This window comes from Amphiura filiformis, chromosome 12, assembly GCF_039555335.1.
Source record: "Amphiura filiformis chromosome 12, Afil_fr2py, whole genome shotgun sequence".
NCBI lineage: Eukaryota > Metazoa > Echinodermata > Ophiuroidea > Amphilepidida > Amphiuridae > Amphiura > Amphiura filiformis.
In genome coordinates this window covers 18,762,217-18,780,413 of record NC_092639.1, presented here as the reverse complement: position 1 = coordinate 18,780,413, position 18,197 = coordinate 18,762,217, and the positions used below count along the sequence as shown (strand labels likewise).

At 36.3% G+C, this 18,197-nt stretch overlaps 1 protein-coding gene across 1 annotated transcript; it reads right to left on the bottom strand.

Annotated features, from left to right (window-relative positions):
* Nucleotides 1–3,844: 3,844 nt before the first annotated feature.
* On the bottom strand, nt 3,845–17,805 carry LOC140165896 (uncharacterized). The gene is made up of 5 exons (XM_072189241.1): nt 17,744–17,805; nt 14,760–14,978; nt 11,717–11,881; nt 8,250–8,400; nt 3,845–5,293 (listed from the first exon to the last, which is right to left on the bottom strand). The coding sequence occupies exons 2-5, from the start codon at nt 14,959–14,961 to the stop codon at nt 5,227–5,229; spliced, it is 585 nt and encodes a 194-aa protein (XP_072045342.1). The 5' UTR covers nt 14,962–14,978; nt 17,744–17,805; the 3' UTR covers nt 3,845–5,226.
* Between the last annotated feature and the right edge of the window lie 392 nt (nt 17,806–18,197).

Sequence of the window (18,197 nt, the reverse complement as noted above, 5' to 3'; positions counted from 1 at the left end):
TCTACAGCGAATAGAGTGCTGTAAATTACTAGTTAGACACAAAGGGGTTGAGGTAGTTTAGTGTGTTTTCTACACGAGCTTAACAATAGCAGGATTTAGGCCTACCTATCTATCCCCGTTCTGTGACAGTATGTATGCATATAGCAAAGTTCTGTAAACGGGCTGCGATACAACCACTTCCGTTCATATAATGACGTCATCACTCTGTTGCATTGGAAATCAATGTTTCAAACGCTGAAAAGGGGCCAGAACTTTAGCAACACAATTGCAACAAGTATCAACAAGTATTGTTATGTAATAAGTATTTTCTTTCAATAGATTTAAACTTGTTCAGCAATGTATATGCCCATTAAGATAAATGTTCTTCATTGTAGTGGATTGGGCTATTGTAATTGAAATCCATACACCATCTATGGAAGCCATGGCCTCAATTTCCCACACCGGGGTATAAATTTCAAAATGGAGTCACCCATTCAAGTAACCCCATTTTAACTTCAGGTCATGTCTTCCATAGGGGTGTAAGGATTTAAAGAAGATTTAGACTTTGCAGATGATATACCTTTTATCATTTAACATTAACCGCGTGCAGACTAAAGGCAACAAAAACACATACATGAATAAAGATAAACACCAAGAAAACTGAAGTGCTGAGAATAAACAGCAAATATAGCAACATTTCAGCAGTTAGTATATGCTGCATCTTCACGTGCATCATGGGAGATCTCCGGTCAATGTTGTTTGTTAGGAAACTGTTTATTGTAACGGGTACAAGGTTAAAGTTTATACAGGGTCAAAATTCTACTCAAAAACTGCTCAATGAATGTTACAACTCTGGATTTCTCTGATTCCGAAAATGAATAGTTTGACCTAACTTCGACTTATCGTGCCTATTCTTCTATTTTAACTCATGCACTTTCATTGAACCTTCTTTAAGTTAATCAATGCCAACTCATTGCTGTAAAGTGATCTCCTTTGAGTAAACACTAATGGGTAAGTCTTAACGTGGATGCATCGTGTGTAACGTGTGGCATGTATAGCCATTTTTAACGTGGAGGTAATGTGGAGTCCATTAAATTTTAAGTGCTAACTCCAACATAGCACGTCGTGTACACGTTAAACTGACGTTCCCATACAAAACCCAGCAAAAAATCTTTCATCTCTAATATCTCATATAGGTTTTAACCCCGGGGGGCACTCACATGTTTAGGTGGTACGGGTATGTGCGGCGCTCAAGGGTCCCTTTTTCAGGCTCTCCGGCAGTTCCTAAAGCCCCACATTTGGATTTGCTCCAGTTCTTTGAGCCTCAAACTCTGACAATATTGTAGCTCTTTAAGCTCAAATTTGGAAATAATTTAGACATTTTTAGCTCAACAGCCTATAATTTGGCCCTAATTTCAGTTCTTCAAGCCCCTATTTTGCCCGAAAATCAGTTCTTATAGTTCCCAAAGTTCCCGCACACCCCTACCAAAATTTAAGTTGAGTGCCCCGGGGGTTAACATGTTTAATGAGGAAAATATAAAGTTTCCAATAATACTAAAATCCACATTTTGACGGACGGAGAAAACCACATAAACCAAACGAAAGCGGCAAACATTTGATAAACAGCATGCCGGGGCGGTCCATTTTCTCCATTGTCAGTATTCATCAACAAAGAAGCAAAGCTATAGAAGATCAATGAAGTAAGTTTTATACGATCGAAAGGTTCAATAATTAGATCTTGTGCCGATCAAACTTTATGTTATGACTGCCGGGAAGTTCAGGAATTGCTGTTAGGCTACCACTATTCTTTGGTAAAAATGAAATTTAAGACACATTGGCTTACCGAATCTAGCAAATCAACTATAATATTTTAATAGTGTTGGTTCAATCAGAAAAATATGTATTTCCACTCTATTTTCATTGAGAAAACCAGCATAAACAAATTGAAAACCAGCCTACCGCGGCGGCCCTGCCTCTATTTTTAATGAAAAAAGCTAGATTATCGATGAACAAAATGACTGGTTGAAAGGTTCAACAAATAACTTTCAAATATTGTGCCAATCAAACTTGATAGCTGATACCTTGATAGCTACTACTAGTCTTTGGTAAAAAAATAAAAGTTTAGGATTGAAATAATTGTAAAACTATTAAAGTATTAGTCGCCAGTAATTTCATATAATATTTTAACCACCACTGCCATAAATCAGATTTGTTATCTTTTACAGGGTGTTCCAAAATGATTGACACTAGTACATACTACAAATTGGCATGCCTGGAATGTGGGTGGGGCTGACAACTCATTTTAATAATTTCTGACACCAATTTAAAGTGAATGTTGGTCGTAAACGTAAGAGGATTTTCGATTTGTTATTACTCGTTGAAAAACTTCGTTCATTTGTCGGGTTGATAGTTGGCCATATTGGATATTTGAATGGCATAGAAATATTTTGTGCACGGATTTATAATTCATTCTTACTGCACGGATTTTAAATCTCACTGCACGCACGTGCCTCTTGGGGATAGCCCCTGCAGGCTGATTAAATGAAAATTGTATCTAATGAAGATAATGATCAACATTATAAAGCAATCGAGGTTGCTGGATTGCATTGGCCTAAGTTCAGCGAAGAAATAGCAGAGGCGTACCAACTGATATTTCCAAACGGAGGAATTGCAAAGTCGGTCCATTGACTCCGTTCCCAGGACGACTTTACCAGGACAAATGCGAGGGAGAGCTCAAAAATGTCACAATATCAATGCTAAAATGGAATAAAATTACGTTCAATTGGGGCCGAATCCCATCCAAACTACTGGGTGAAGCACATCACAAATATTGGCTAATTTTGTCCCGGTATTTGAGCCAGGGAAAACTTCTCTCCTCTCCCCCACCCGGGTGGTACGCTGCTGGGTAATAGAGAGCCCTACCCTGACTGGGTTTCACTATAATAGCATGATTGATGAATGGGATTTAATTCGGTTTGATCCATATGCAGTGGCTAAAAAAAGAGGATGTTTGGAATTCTGCGAGAAGTGGCACATCTGGAGGGAGGCGAAGGACTAGTTTTGCTTTTAAAGGCAAATTGTGTTTCTGACCTGCATATGTTTCATAATATGGTGACTTATGTCTAGCAATTTGAAAGCAAAAAATTTGGTTTTGTATTATATTGCCCTTTTTGATGGACAAAATTATGTAACTAACAAAATCTCCCTCGACGTCTCAGTTCTGTGACCCCGTCACGGGTCACTGACCAATCGCCGCCGAGAAATCATGCGGCTTGAGGAAGCCCCGGGAGGAAGCATCCAGGATATGATGTGAAACGTCGCCAGTCAAAAATAGTAAGTTCAGTTGACTAGATTTTAATTATCAATTTGATATAACTAAGCATGTGCGTGAATATTAAACATATCACGTTGTGTGTGCTACCAAGTGCTTTGGAAATGCAAAACAGATTTACAATAATATAAACGCATAAATATACAAAATTGCACATCTTCGTATTGCTTGGCAATGTTTTGTGCAATTCTTGCAGTATCTTGTTAGGTTCATAATTTGATAGACAGGTCGTATTGGTAAAAGGAATAACTTCTAGGCGTAATTTAGTATGTTTCCTATTATAATAACAATTGACAAACCCCGGATATCTCGAGTTGCCCAGTAGTGAACATTTTAAACCTATCAGAATCTTATTCTGTACCACCTACAGAACAATAACCAACAAAGAAAAACACTTTAACTGGCAAAACCAACCTACCTTGATCTACCACCGGATTATTACTAAATACAGCGGGAAAAACACAGAGTCTGAGTATATCGACGGGACATATGTTTCTTTGATATTATAATAACTAATAACATTTTATCATTTAACTGCAATGCTGTTTTGTCCCGACTTTTTTGTTTGTGTTGTTGTCATCGAATGTTGTTATTTTGTTTGTTTACAGACAGCTACAGACACCACTAGTCGTACGACATATAATTATTCTTCGTCGAACAATGCCTAAACCATTGGTCTTCTGATTGAGGCGTGTGCCAAGGACCCCTAATTTCGCCGTCACTATTTGTCTCCAGTATATAAAGTTGCTTGTAAAATTGATAGATATTACCAAAGGGAAGGTTGTTCTTTTCATCCCAACAAACTCCAAAAGAACAGTATGAACCCAATTTAATAATATAATATAATGTAATGTATGTAATGTAATGCAACCAATTTTGGGTGTATCCTTAGCGATATAGAGTTTACACAAACTATGGTTTATAAACCCATAGGTGCTTTTAATGATGCAAGATAATCTTAAATCTCCCTATCGGTTGATAAAAATAGAATGATTATATTACGTCTACTACGTCTATATTCATGATATTACGTCTACTAGACTGCTACTATGTGCATTTTATTTTGTGCTGAAAAAGTGCAATATACATAAATTGCCAACATAATCAATTAAAGTGTAATAAATTGCTTTTAAGAGTTCGATCTTACCATTTTTATAACTACCAGTGCCATGTTTTGCCAAACAAGTAATTTTCGTTAATGTTCCAGGAAGTGAATATTAATAGTATCTTTACAAACCCGCATATTAACATCTTCTCATTATGAACATGAGACGTTGTAGTAGTTTTTCTGATGCAGAAAATGTAACTAAATATTGCATGTTTACACAGGACTTCTAATCTCCCAGCTATTTCACTCTATCGACATTTATCTGTCACTTCAACATTAATGGTACCCTTTAAAAAATACCCTGGGTGGGCACTTATTGGGGCATGGACGCTTATTGGAATGAATAATGGTAACTGTAAATCCAACTCTAAAATGTAACTCTAACTTTAACTCTAAAATGCAACTCTAACTCTAAATCAAACTCTAAAATGCAACTCTAACTCTAAATCTAACTCTAAAATGTAACTCTATCTCTAAAGTGCAACTCTAACTCTAAATCGAACTCTAAAATGTAACTCTAACTCTAAGTCTAACTCGAACTCGAACTCATAAAAAGTAAACACTCACAAAGAGTAGATGAAATCTAAATGTTAATTTCAACTGTTGACACTCGCTTAATATCATTACACTTTTCGTTCATTTAGTCTTCCTACAGTTTTAAGAAGTTCAGAAGTTATCAACTATATCTATAATAATTTAAAGAGCGTGGGCTAAAAGCAGATGTAGGTTCCAAGCATTCTCATCAGGCACCAAAATTGAAGATTACGACTCGTCTGCAGAATAAGACAGAAGATGAACTTCTTGTTTTTCAATTGAAATATATGTTGATGTAATTGAGCAGAGTGCCATCTACGCGTTTGTAAACATGCATATACCTGCATAAAGACAAAAACATAATTCAGGTAATATTCAGCCTGGGTATCTCCATTCTCCATCCACTTTCAGGCAGATCGCCACTGAGCAAAAGTCCCATTCAGTGATTCTAGCGCAAGTGTAAAAAAATCAATATTGGTTATAAATTGCTTAAAAGTGAAGGATAAGTCATTCCAATTGTCATTTGATATTTTTGGAATGAACAATTTGGCAAAAACAAAGAAAGCAGTAGTATTAACAAAGTTGAAGCCTCCATTCAAATACATGTATCTAATTTATATACTGTCAGTATATAAGTTACAGATTCATGTAAAAGGCCTTATTTTGTCTTAAATACAAGGCTTTCGGTTGAACCACTAACAGGCTATGTTAGCACATCTATGACAATTACGTAGGTACCAAAATCTGAATTTTGATAATTTTTACGATAGTCCGGATGAGCAAATCACTGAATGGGCCTTTAAAAGAGGCTTATAAAGAATGAAGTACCTGTGTGAGCTGTTACGACTGTTTGGATGAGACACTTTTACTATAAATACACTTACATAATCAAATATTGAGAATTTCATTTATAATAATTCTTGTATACCGATAACTTTTCTGTCAGTAGATAATTATGGTGGTCTTAAAAAACAACCTGAATATTTTTCTCTTTTTTTTTTCATTGCGAAACGCATAATCTGTGTACCAAATATGAATGAGTCATAGAGTAAACTTAAACCATAGAGTTTAGATTATGTAGAAACGTTGTGTTATGTGCGCCCCAAAATTATTCCATAATAATCATTAAAAGTTATATATTTTGTCATCAAACATTAATTTTCACTTGTTTTGATATTTATCTCCATTTGTTTCTGCATGGAATATTCTAGAAGGTTAATGATTAAAGTGATCAAGAAATTCATATATCTAGTAATGTGGAGAAAGTTCTAGCAACAATTAGATCATACTCTAATGATCATGATTACTTGATTACCACAGTAGTAAAGTGTTGGCACTGTGCCAAAAATCAGTGTACATTGTCTGATTGGTTTGTGTTGAGGTAATGTGCTATTTTTAGAACTATGTGTACAGAGTAATTGATCTGATTGGCTTGTGGTGATTTCATGCACTATTTTGGGAATTGAGGTAATGTAATATGCCATATATGGGATGATTAAATGCTGTAATTTATGCAGATTATTCTAGAATAGGGAAAATTTAGATAAAAGCCTGGAGGTTGAATGATTGAGGCAGCAGTCTTGAGGTGTAAGAGGAAACTCTGTGAAACATATGTTAGCCAGTATTGGTACAAAGTTACCATTGAAGTCTTCAAACTTCGGTTCGCGGTTCTTGTGTGTGCGTGTTGGAGAGAATTCTTTACGCCAAAGGCGGTAGTGAAAGCCAATAGTGCTTTATTGTTTGTCGACTCAAAGAAGTGACAGACTGAAGTATCTCCATCACCGAACTGTGATATTTTGCTGGACTAGCATAGAGTGTTATCTGTCTATCAAGTGGAGCAGAAAGCTTGCTCAAGAGATCTCCGAGAGAGGAGCTTAAGGTCAACATAGAAGACCATTTGGAGAACACTAGCAGAGTAGCTAGGGTAGTGAAAGTATAGTCATCAGGATTTTGGACTGAGATTGTGGTAGATAGGATCGCGGACATTGCCGGATCTTGGATCAAGAACTGAGACCATCAACAGAATCTCATCAGAAAGCCAGCCAATCAAGATATCCAGGCTTAGCTAAGTAACCATAGCATAAAGAAGTCTTTATCGTAATCTTACGTAATTGTTGTAATATTGTATAAGGATTTATTGATATCCATACTGCACTAATTAATAAATAATCATAAGTGTTTTAAGTAATAAACAGTGTGTTTGTGTGTTTGGTGTTGCGTGAACCCGAAGCAGGTGATTTTGGCCTGGGTCATTTTGGTGACCATAACACGTTGTCACAATTTGATTGTATATACATGCATTTTGTTATAGTTTTAATCGCGATTTTTTATTCTCAAATTCAATCGCAACACAATGTATTAAATATATTAACTGCCAGTGGCGTAGCGTCATAGGCGCACGGGGGCGCGTGCCCCCCGTCGATTGCAAAATTTAGAAAATCCCATAGGAAAATGGTCAAAAACGACTTGTGCCTCCATCCCAATCAGACCCGGTTTCCCTCCACCCCCCCCCCCCCCCATCATGGTCGGTGGCCCCCAATATGATGACCCACGCTACGCCACTGTGAACTGCCACCTGAAAACCAATGAAATGAAGACAAAGATCTTGAGAATGAATACTAGAAATGTTGATGCTGTCAATCTTGAAGGATAATTATGACATTGAGGATGTGGATGAATTCACTTATTTGGGTGCAATTATGAGCAAAGATAGTGTGGGGGAGTGATATGAAAAGAAGGCTGAACAAAGCTAGGATTATATTTACGAAATGTGGAGATCTAAAAATATCTAAGTGAACTCTACATAACATAAGACCATTACTTCTATTTGCATGATATGGCTGCGACAAATGTAAAGTGAACAAAGGTAATGAAAAAAAAACGTGACTCATTTCAATACCAACGCTTAAAAAGAGCCAAATTTGCTATCATTAGTATCGAGGAGCTAAATAACTTCACTCAAATATCACAGATAAGTCAAGAAGTTAAACGTAGAAGTTAGAATTGGATTACTCATGTCCTCAGAAAGAAGCATGATCATCAAAAGACAGAAAGCAGGGTATGTGCGAAGGGCAGACAAATATGGAAGCAAAGCGTGGCACAAAGAGGATAGGTAAGGTAAGGTAAGGTAAGAAGTTTACTCCAATAGCGCAGATCTATTAAAAATCTTTCTATTCAAAATACTGAAAACAATCACCCATGGGCATATGGACATTAGTTATCTCCACTTTTTTTAAGAATGAAAAAAGGCTAGTGTATTTATTTATGTATTTTTAATTGGGATACCCTCAAGCTTACCGATTCGAGCCAATGAGGACATCATCTTTGTAGCCATATAAGGTACCATCTTCCCAAACCTCTCCGTCACTTTCACCGAATGCACTATGAACGTAAACTAACCGATTAATATGATTGCTTCCGAACCAATAGAGCCATTCCTTCTCCATATCTGAAAAAATTACGACGCCATAGTCACGCAGAAAGTTATAATTTAAAACATTTATTAAGGGGCCGTCAGACACACCAGACACACCAAAGTGCATTCTGGATACAAGGAATGTCCTGATGATATCAAATAATTTAGATTTTTTTTTAAATTTGGGATAAAATTTTATGGCAAATTATTAGAAATTGACACTTAAGACATTTAACAGTCCTCGAAGTAAATTGCATCAATCTAATGGAATGAAAAGCCGTCCATAATATGAAAAGTTTAGTATTGAAGAAACACAATTTTTTCCCAAAAGACCAACAATTTTAGGTATTATATCGCAGAATTTTACAAAATCTAAATTATTTGATATTAGAAGGATATTCATCGTGTTCAAGATGCATTTAGTGTGTCTGACATATTCTCATGTCCCGCACAAAATACGTGAAAATGTCGCTCTTCGGAGTCTTAAGTTACTATAATTATAATTCGTCGCTTAACATTTTCTTAACATATATAATCAGATATGCACAATAATATTATGGGGCTATTATCAAAGATCCTAAGGATCTTTGCCAGGGGAGGCGCTGGCCTTCAAATGTTTGATGGGATCATTTATTAGTTTTTCAAACAAAACATCTTGTACAACCAAATTTTAGGCTTAAACAGCTAAATGTGATATCATGATAATGTAAACAGATGCTTTTGAGTCATTCTCAACTTTGATTTCCACATCTTTTACAAAAGTATTCACTTTTATAGCATTTTTATAGCTTTTTCGGATATAAAATGTATCTCTTAAATTGGTGGCGCTATTTAGTTACTGGAATTTACTCTTTCAAGCTTTTAATACAGATAATTCCTTTTATTGTTGGATGAAATATGTTTATACAATTTCCTTGTTGCTTATTTCACCTATTCCAGCTGTTTTAATGGCAATATCAATCACCTACCCCTTGCAAATAAAGAAATATGATTTAGGATAAATAGCGCCATCTATAGTTTGCATTTAGTTAATAATGAAACCAATTCTATATACATCAAACAACCGTGAAGGGGACCAAAATAGCAAATTTGGGGGCTCAGACATCTTTTTGAAGAGGTCCGAACACAAAATAAGGGGTCCTGGACCCCTGGACACATTAAAATGCCAACCCTGAATTCTTTGCAATTATACAGGAAGTTATAATATCATAGTTTGGCCAGTGTCTCGCAATATCTCAGAATAAGAAGTGTTTTATTTTTACCAAAAAAACACTGACACTGACAATGAATAATAACAATTAGTATATACTTCATTAATATATTCTTGTTAATTGATTGGTTAAAAGTGGATCACATGACCAAAAATAGTTCTACCATCAGTACTCCTATCCGTAAATAGTACCTCTAAGCCGTAAATAGTATTTGCAATGTCCCGGATGAGCCGTAAATAGTACCTCCAAGCCGTAAATAGTACTTTTGACCATGCCTTCCGCGTGCGCGCATTTGATGCGACAGAACAGTTCACGCACGCGAAACTGCCATAGCGTGATTTCGCGCTGCTGTAATTAGTTAGCCCGATTTTAGCCTATTCGATTTTTTTTGAAGGGCAAAATATAGGTTGTGCTTAAATTGGTCGTGCTGTTCACTCAGGATAGAAGCTGGAGAGTCAAAACGTCAAATAATTTTCTTTTAACCAATTAATGAACAAAGAACATATTAATGAAGTATATAAAACAAATATATACTGCCTTTATTCGAAGTTCTGGTTAAAACTATGGTCCCTCGTTGAGATCAATAGTGCTATTGATCTCACCTCAGCTCAGGCCCATAGTTTTAACCAGAACCTCTCATGGCAGTATATATTTGTATAATACACGTGCACAAGTGACATTGCTGATTGAACCGCGGCCAAGAAGTTTATTTACTTGAAAGCGCTTTTTGGAGAAGAAGACGCTGTTGCCGAAGCTTGCAGCCGCTGCATCTGTCGCAACTATTCTTTATTAAAAAGGTTCAGGAAGGGCCAGCACCAAAGGAAAGTGTGCGAAATGAAGCCAGCACAATTTTATTATGCTATACTCATGCACATGTTGGCAGCTCGCAGGTAGTAATCAGTTTCCCAGTCTGCAAAACAGACTAGCCGCAAAGGGAAAATGTCCCATGTCCATGTCGGACTATACGGTGGCCTTTATGCTTCTTCTATTCTATTCTAGTATTCATTATTTACAATGAGATAGAAATTATTTCACTCTGCGCCCGGCAAACTTCGATTCAAAGTGCGTTGTTGTTGTTTTTTGTGTTCTGCGCGTTGTGCCAAAAATGTGTAAGAAATTCTTTGTTACGCTCAAGCTTAAATATTTTATATTATACAAATATTTACTGCTCATGAGGGATCTGGTGGAATCTATTGGTTCCCGAGGTGAACTGGAGACCGTGAGCCTACTATTTTCCCGAGACCGCCAGGTCGAGGAAAATAGTAGGCTCACGGTCTCCAGTTCACCGAGGGGACCAATAGATTCCACCGAAATTTAGAGCAGTAAATATTTGTTTTATATCCTTCATTAATATATTCTCTGTTCATTAACACAAGGCCTTTATCATAGACATAGGCCTAGGCATAAATGTAGGCTAGGCCTAGGCAAGGCTACGCTGGCCTTGCTTTGTTTTGATTGAATGCACAAAGCACGCACACAGTTGAGTGGCTAAAGCTTACCGTGAAAATATTGTAACCTCTACAATACCGCCGTGAAACGAATAACCATGTTCTCTGTTATTTCACCATCAATATTAAGATACTGATCCTGATGTAGGCCTAACTCTGATTTTGCCATTAAACCGCCGTATTTTAGCTGCACTTCTGTGCTGCTTGTGTGCTTCGCAAGACAAAACGAATTGCTACACATTAATACCCCGGAACCGGTACTGATATCCCGCGTATGTGGCAAGTTGCACTGACCACTAGGAACTGCGACGCGGATATGAGGTCATACGCGCTCCGGGACGCGCTCAGAGGGAGATAGTAAAACTATTTCCCCGGGAGATAGTACTTTGAATAGTACCCCGTTCCCTCATCAATCGGCTTTTTAACAAGTTTGCAAAATAGCAAAACTATTTTTGGTCACATGATACCCGTTTAACCAATAAATGAACGAGAATATATTAATGAGGGATATAATATCTTTTGATTTCGGGCTCTTGCCGAAAAACGCCGAAAAAACTATTTGCCCTCTATGCGCGATAAACCAAAATGGCGTATTTGCCATAGCGTTACACTGTAACACGTAGGTCACTTTTTTGGTATGATCTCTTTGATAATTCTAAATATGAGGTGTCAAGTAATTTAAATGTTTACCTTCTTTGCCAACTACAGGTGCTTGTCCATTATTGATATTTATACAATCGTTAGTAAATAACTCTTCGACAATGGTCGAATAATCACCGCTTTTGATCAACTCTGATTTCCTGGCGTTAATTGCATCGATCTCGTTTTCGAGGGAGAGACTGCCTTCGATCCGTGCTGAAAAGAAACGGCAATGTTTCATTCCAATTATTCAAGATGAAGACAACTTGAAAACATACAGATCCGCCGAGGCCCATGGACAAGAAACAGTGCGGGGCCCTTTTAGCATGGCCGGATTTTCCATTGGGCCAGAAAATTCACCTTCATTTTGGGCTAAAATGGTCTGAAATTAAACATTTATTTCGCGCGCAAATATCCTAGTAAGATCGAAACAAAATATGCTTATCTCCCTCTAATTTGCAATGCTTCTGCCACCACTGTCAATCTTATAGTAGGCCCACAATTTGTAAACCAAACTTGGCCTCTTGAGTGCACACACCTTCCTCACGGTGAGTTTGGGGTCTCCACATTTTGGCATGGCCCGGGTAAATTCGGCCCTGCTTTTTAGCATCTCCTCAATCATCGCTTATTTCATTTTCTCTTTTGCTTGGGGCCCCTGAACCCTTCGTCCATCCTGTCCCCCCGCTTGCTACGCGCCTGAAGATCCGCAACCAGAAAGATCATTATTTACACAAAATGCTCCACAAATACCAGTTCGGCAGTTCATAAGATAATCCTCAAATACAAATTACAGTATCATGTATATGCTGACGATACGCAGTTGTACATGTCTTTCAAACCAACCCAAGAATGTGCTGATCAAACCATTGAGTGTATTGAATCATGCATTTGTGAGATCCGTAAGTGGATGCAGGAGAATTTTCTAAAATTGAACGATGAAAAGACTGAATTTGTTTTAATTGGTTCTCGACAACAGCTGTCAAAAGTTAATGTCCCACATATTACAATAGGAGATTCTGACATCACTCCTTCATTGAGTGCACGTAATCTAGGTGTTATTTTGGACTCGTCAATGTCTCTTAATACTCATGTATCAAGTATTGTACGTTCAGCATCATTCCATATCAGAAACATTGGTAGAATAAGAAAGTACTTAAGTCCTCATGCTACTGAACAAATTGTTCACAGTTTTGTAACCTCCCGGCTTGATATGGGCAACTCCCTCTTGTTTGGCCTTCCTCAAGATCAGATTGCACGTCTACAGCGTATTCAGAACACTGCTGCGCGCTTGGTCACTTTAACTAGAAAGAGATCTCACATCACTCCAGTTTTAAGAGAGTTACATTGGCTGCCGGTTGGTTACAGAATTGTTTACAAACTGTTGCTCATTGTTTTTAAATCACTAAATGATCTTGCACCAGAATATATCAAATGTCTCCTCCAACCATATAACCCTCCTCGTATGCTCCGTTCTAGTGACAAATCGCTTCTCTGCGAACCCCGTTCAAAACATTCATGGGGGATAGGGCTTTTCAATTGCTTCACCACGTCTCTGGAATACTCTGCCAACCCACATTAAACTAAGTACATCTTTAACACAGTTTAAAAGTTCTTTAAAAACTCACTTAATGAAAGAAGCATTTTACTGATGTGCATCACCATATTTTGTTCACCTATTGATTGTTGTTCATGTGTAGATTAAGTTGTAATGAAAATTAATTTTTATTTTGTAGTTTAAGTTAATCTTTGTATCGCGCCTTGAGCGCCATTGATTTGGTGGAGATGTGCGCATTAGAAATTCACATTATTATTATTATTATTATTATACCAAAAATGTAATCCAACGAGATATTATTATGTTACAAGATACTTTACAACTACCAAAAATGTCATTCTTGAAAAGTCACAACTAGAATTGAAGTTAGTTTGCAGCAAAACTGGTCAAAGGTCAGACCTTAAAAAAATGGTTTGATTGGCGTAACCCGACCGACCCTAAAAGTAGGCCGGACCCTAATTTTTTTTCTTTTTTTTTTTTTCTTTCTTTTTTGGCGAAAAAAATCATTAAATTTTAAAAAATGAATAAAAATTAATAAATTTTAAAAAAAAGGAAGAAAAAAAGTTCCAAAGCCTTTAGCCTTTATCAAACGAAATTTACAACTTAAAAAGTAAAAAAAAAAGAAGAAGAATAAGAATCCTGTGTAATGCAATCAAAATGCGTTTTAATTGCGATAGAAAGTAAGTTCTTCCCACACACAATTCAAGATAATTTCGGGGTGCGGACTAGAAGCTCAATACCCTTCACCACTGATTGGTGTGTTTTAACTATGATTATATGACTTCATTTTTACCTAGATGTATCCAATTTGATCCTTATTATTTCGCTGGTCGAATTAATTTGAAATATTTTGTTAATGTTGTTCAAATACTTACTATTTTATTAAATGTATATATTAGTCATATGTTGATGTGTGTGGGTAGGGTGGGATGTGTTTATCTGAGGTGTGTGGAGATATAAGTGGGTGTGTGGGACGAGTTAATTTTGGAGTATTTAAAGGGTTGTGTAGGTTTGGGTGAGGTTTGTGATTTGTGATTTGTGTCATTTGAATCTTTTGCATTGTGATATAAAATTAGATCGATTGAGCCCATATTTATTGGTTAATCTTAAAAAAACTCATAGCGAGATCAATAAATATTGGGCGTAAAGCATTCAATGTTATCATTATTATGTATTGGATCCAATATTTTCACACACTTGAATTCATCAAAACATAATAATATATTTCATTGGATTTTGCCTCCACAAGAGCAATTATTTCTTTTAGTAATTAGTAATTTGATTTTGACTTTATGTAAATTGTATGTCTTTTTATGTCTTTCTATGTCTTTTAATGTAAATTTAATGTAAATGTATTTTGGCCTATGGGCCACGAATTGAAATAAATTAAATCTGAATCAGCCATCCACGACAATCGAATCGGCATGGGTTTGGTCTGTTTATTTGTTTGTTCGTATTTTTGATTTTCTTTTTCTCTAGTAACGAATCTCTGATTGGAAAGGGAAACTATAATTTATTACAAAAAAATACAAAATTTACCTGTTAATTTTGAGCAAGATATTTTGCCATTATCATTCTTCTTGAGTTCATCACAATTCTTAGTGCAGCTCATATGTTTTAGTGTGTCCGAAACCTCAGCACAATGATCACAGAAAGCGATACAGTCCACTAATTCGGAGTTTGCAGAGTTGCAAAACATGATGAAAATACCAGCAATTAAGACGACTAGATTCATCTTCATCTTGATTGAGTTATAACCTGTAATAAATGATGAATGTGACATTCATGGATTAATGGATTCTTTTCAAACAGCCCCTCCGATCCCGGTAGCCGCTTGAAAGTTATTTGGTTTTTGTATTATATAAATATTATAGACCTACGCAGTTGTGAATGTTGAGCTCAAATACAGTTTCAGAGCTTGTGCGGCTGCTTGGTATCAAGGCTGTATCACAGGTATTGTTACCCAAAGGTTTCTTTATGTGGAAGGCTCCTTCGTTAAAATGCAACACATGCAAGATAAAACTATGGGACATTTCCTAAAACTATGTCTGGCCATTTAGAGAGGATCCAATGTTGCATTTTGATGAAATTGGCCTTTTCACCTTATCACACATGTGACGCTATTACAAAAATCGTTATAATTTCTCTACATTTTTGATAAAGTTAAATATAAATGATGCAGTTTTCAGAAAGGGCACTTTTGAAATATTTTGATAAAAAGGGGAATAAAAAGAAGTTTGCTGGACAACTGATTTCATGAAAATAAATGTCTAATCATATATATTACAAATTTGGCATCATTAAAAAAATATCTTTCAGCGCCAATTAGTATCAAATTTGTTCTTGCGATAGCACAACTGCATGGTCGGCCGCACACAATTATGTGAATCTCAGCGATTCATTAATGTTCAACTTTTTTTGCAGTGTTGAAGCAAATGCATTATATGAAATATTACTTCAAAGAAGTCACACTTTTTGGTATGTAAAACAACCAATCGCTCACCCAGATGTGCAATGGTTTTTGGGGCTGTGATAACTACATGTAGGGAGGTTTAGGGTTAGGGCGTATAGGTGCGCCTGGCTACATACAGAGCGCATAACTCTGTAGCCATGGCGCCTATGTTCAAGGGTCTTAGGTTTGGTAGGCATCATTTTTGCAGCGAAGTGAAGTTCATACAATTGTGTTCAAGCATGGTGTAAGGACAAAAATTCCACCACCGCCAACAACCCCCCCCCCCCCACGACCACCCCACCCCAGGTTCACTTGTTATTGCTAACTAACGAAAATGCGAGCAAATAGGCCAAGAAAAACGAACGCGTCTGAAAGCACTGCGTAATTAATGCACTCCTGACAATTATTTTCTAACGTTTGTTCTGATTTTGGTTCTCGCTATCTAAGAGTGTATGAATACTTGAAGCGCGCTCTACCAAGAACATGGAAGAATTCGTATCCATATTATAATGATTGAATCTCGACAGATGAAAAGACGCTTTAAATCAAGTACGGGTGTGTAATGTGGATTGAAATCTAAAAGTTATCCTTAGTTACAGAAATTGAAAAGTGTATGAGTACTTGATGAAGCTCGCTCTACCAAAAACATGAAAGAATAAACTAACTATTCGTACCCAGATTAAAATGATTGAACACAATTCTGTACACGGACACGACAGAAAAAAAACCACTTATAATCAATTATGATAAGGATAATGAACTGAGTGCAATGCATTCGTCAAGATAATCGCACGCGCCGTGGAGTTATTGCATTTAGCTCGAGAGGCGATAGGCTCGAGAGCTAAATGCAATAACTCCATGGCAAGTGCAATTATCTTGACGAATGCATTTGCACGAGTACATTATCCGTCATACACTTTGAGTGTATTAAAACAATAGGCAATATTAATTGCTGCATTCATTATATTAGTTTTAATATTAGGGAAAATATCTTACATTTTAAAAACACCGTCAGGCCATGCCATTGACCAGCTTGGTAACATTTAACTGGTAAAGAAAATCAATCCCTGTATAAGCTAGCTATCAATGGTATCGATTGCGCCATACGTCATACTTTTGTAACTTATTCACGCATGGTTTGTAACCAATTGACTTTATGTTGTGATCATTTAATATCGTGGTTTCGAACACAGAGAGCACTGAACCAGTTCACCTGGAAACGATCAATTTAGATGTCCGACTAGTACTACGGTGAATTGAGATGAGAAAAAAAACATATCAACTGGACTTTATAGCTCTATAATTTGAACTTTAAAATCTACTTATATTAAAACAAACGACATTGGGATTTTACAACTTGTTCAGTATTATAAAGAATGATCATGATATTATGCGCTAGTGTGTGTTTCCCGGGCCCGGCCATGTTATTTTAGATAATAGGCCTACATGTATTTCATTTGTAAAATGCTGAATATTTTGCAATGGTGTCATCTTGTATAATTATGATCCACCTGTTTTTGGCACTTTTTAATTAATAGAAGCTCGATTATTCTCATTTGATGTTTGATTTATTTGAGGTCATTAATCATAATTTATGACAATGATATTTGCAAAATAGAACACCGTTTGTAACTATACCATTTTAACACTACAGAATGTATATTCGTACTTTTTTGATGGTATATATATCAAACAGACAATTATATAGTTATGTGACCTCTGTGTCGAAAGCGCCACCTAACTCTACTATATAATTATGTGTAAGTAGTATTTCTAGTATTTGAGCGTGCACGTATTATCTAGAATCTATTGTTTAGCGTGCGGGTTTTAGATAATGCATTATTTAGCGTGCATGTTTATATAATTTGGGCTATGAAGGGTAGTTCGCAAAAATAATGCACGGGAGAAGAATACATAACGATGAATAGAAACGGGCACTAGAAGTGTATGGATGTGTAATGTGGATGGAAATCTAAAAGTTATACCTTTAGTTGCTGAAATTGATTAATTAAGTTGTCAATACCCATAGCGCTTACGGTTTGTAGAAATTCTTTATAAAGTAAGTACTTACCAGTAAACTGTTGCTGTGGTCGAGGTGCCTAGTCTAGCCGGTGATGTGTCCCTCCAGAAAATGGTTCTCAAATCAAAAATACTCTTATCTATATACTTTTCATTGTGATAGGTGATTAAAAAAGCGAACCAATCAAAATGTAAGTCGTAATTTTAAACCATTTATTGGTCGAAATAAATAGAATTTATCATTTTGCTGGCAAGCCATTTTTAACCAGGTAATATTTATGCCGAGGAATTCCAATGAATAATATATATATGATTAAAGCATATTAATATGGGGATCAATTTTATGGCTTAAAACCATAAAAGATCAATGTCAAATGGATTCAATAGAACTCAAAGATTTTGATGTGTTACGGATGTAATGAAACATAGCACAAAACTATTATTTAGATAGAGATAGATAGATTTTATTTGGCAAATTCAACACAATATACCGCAATACACCAGAA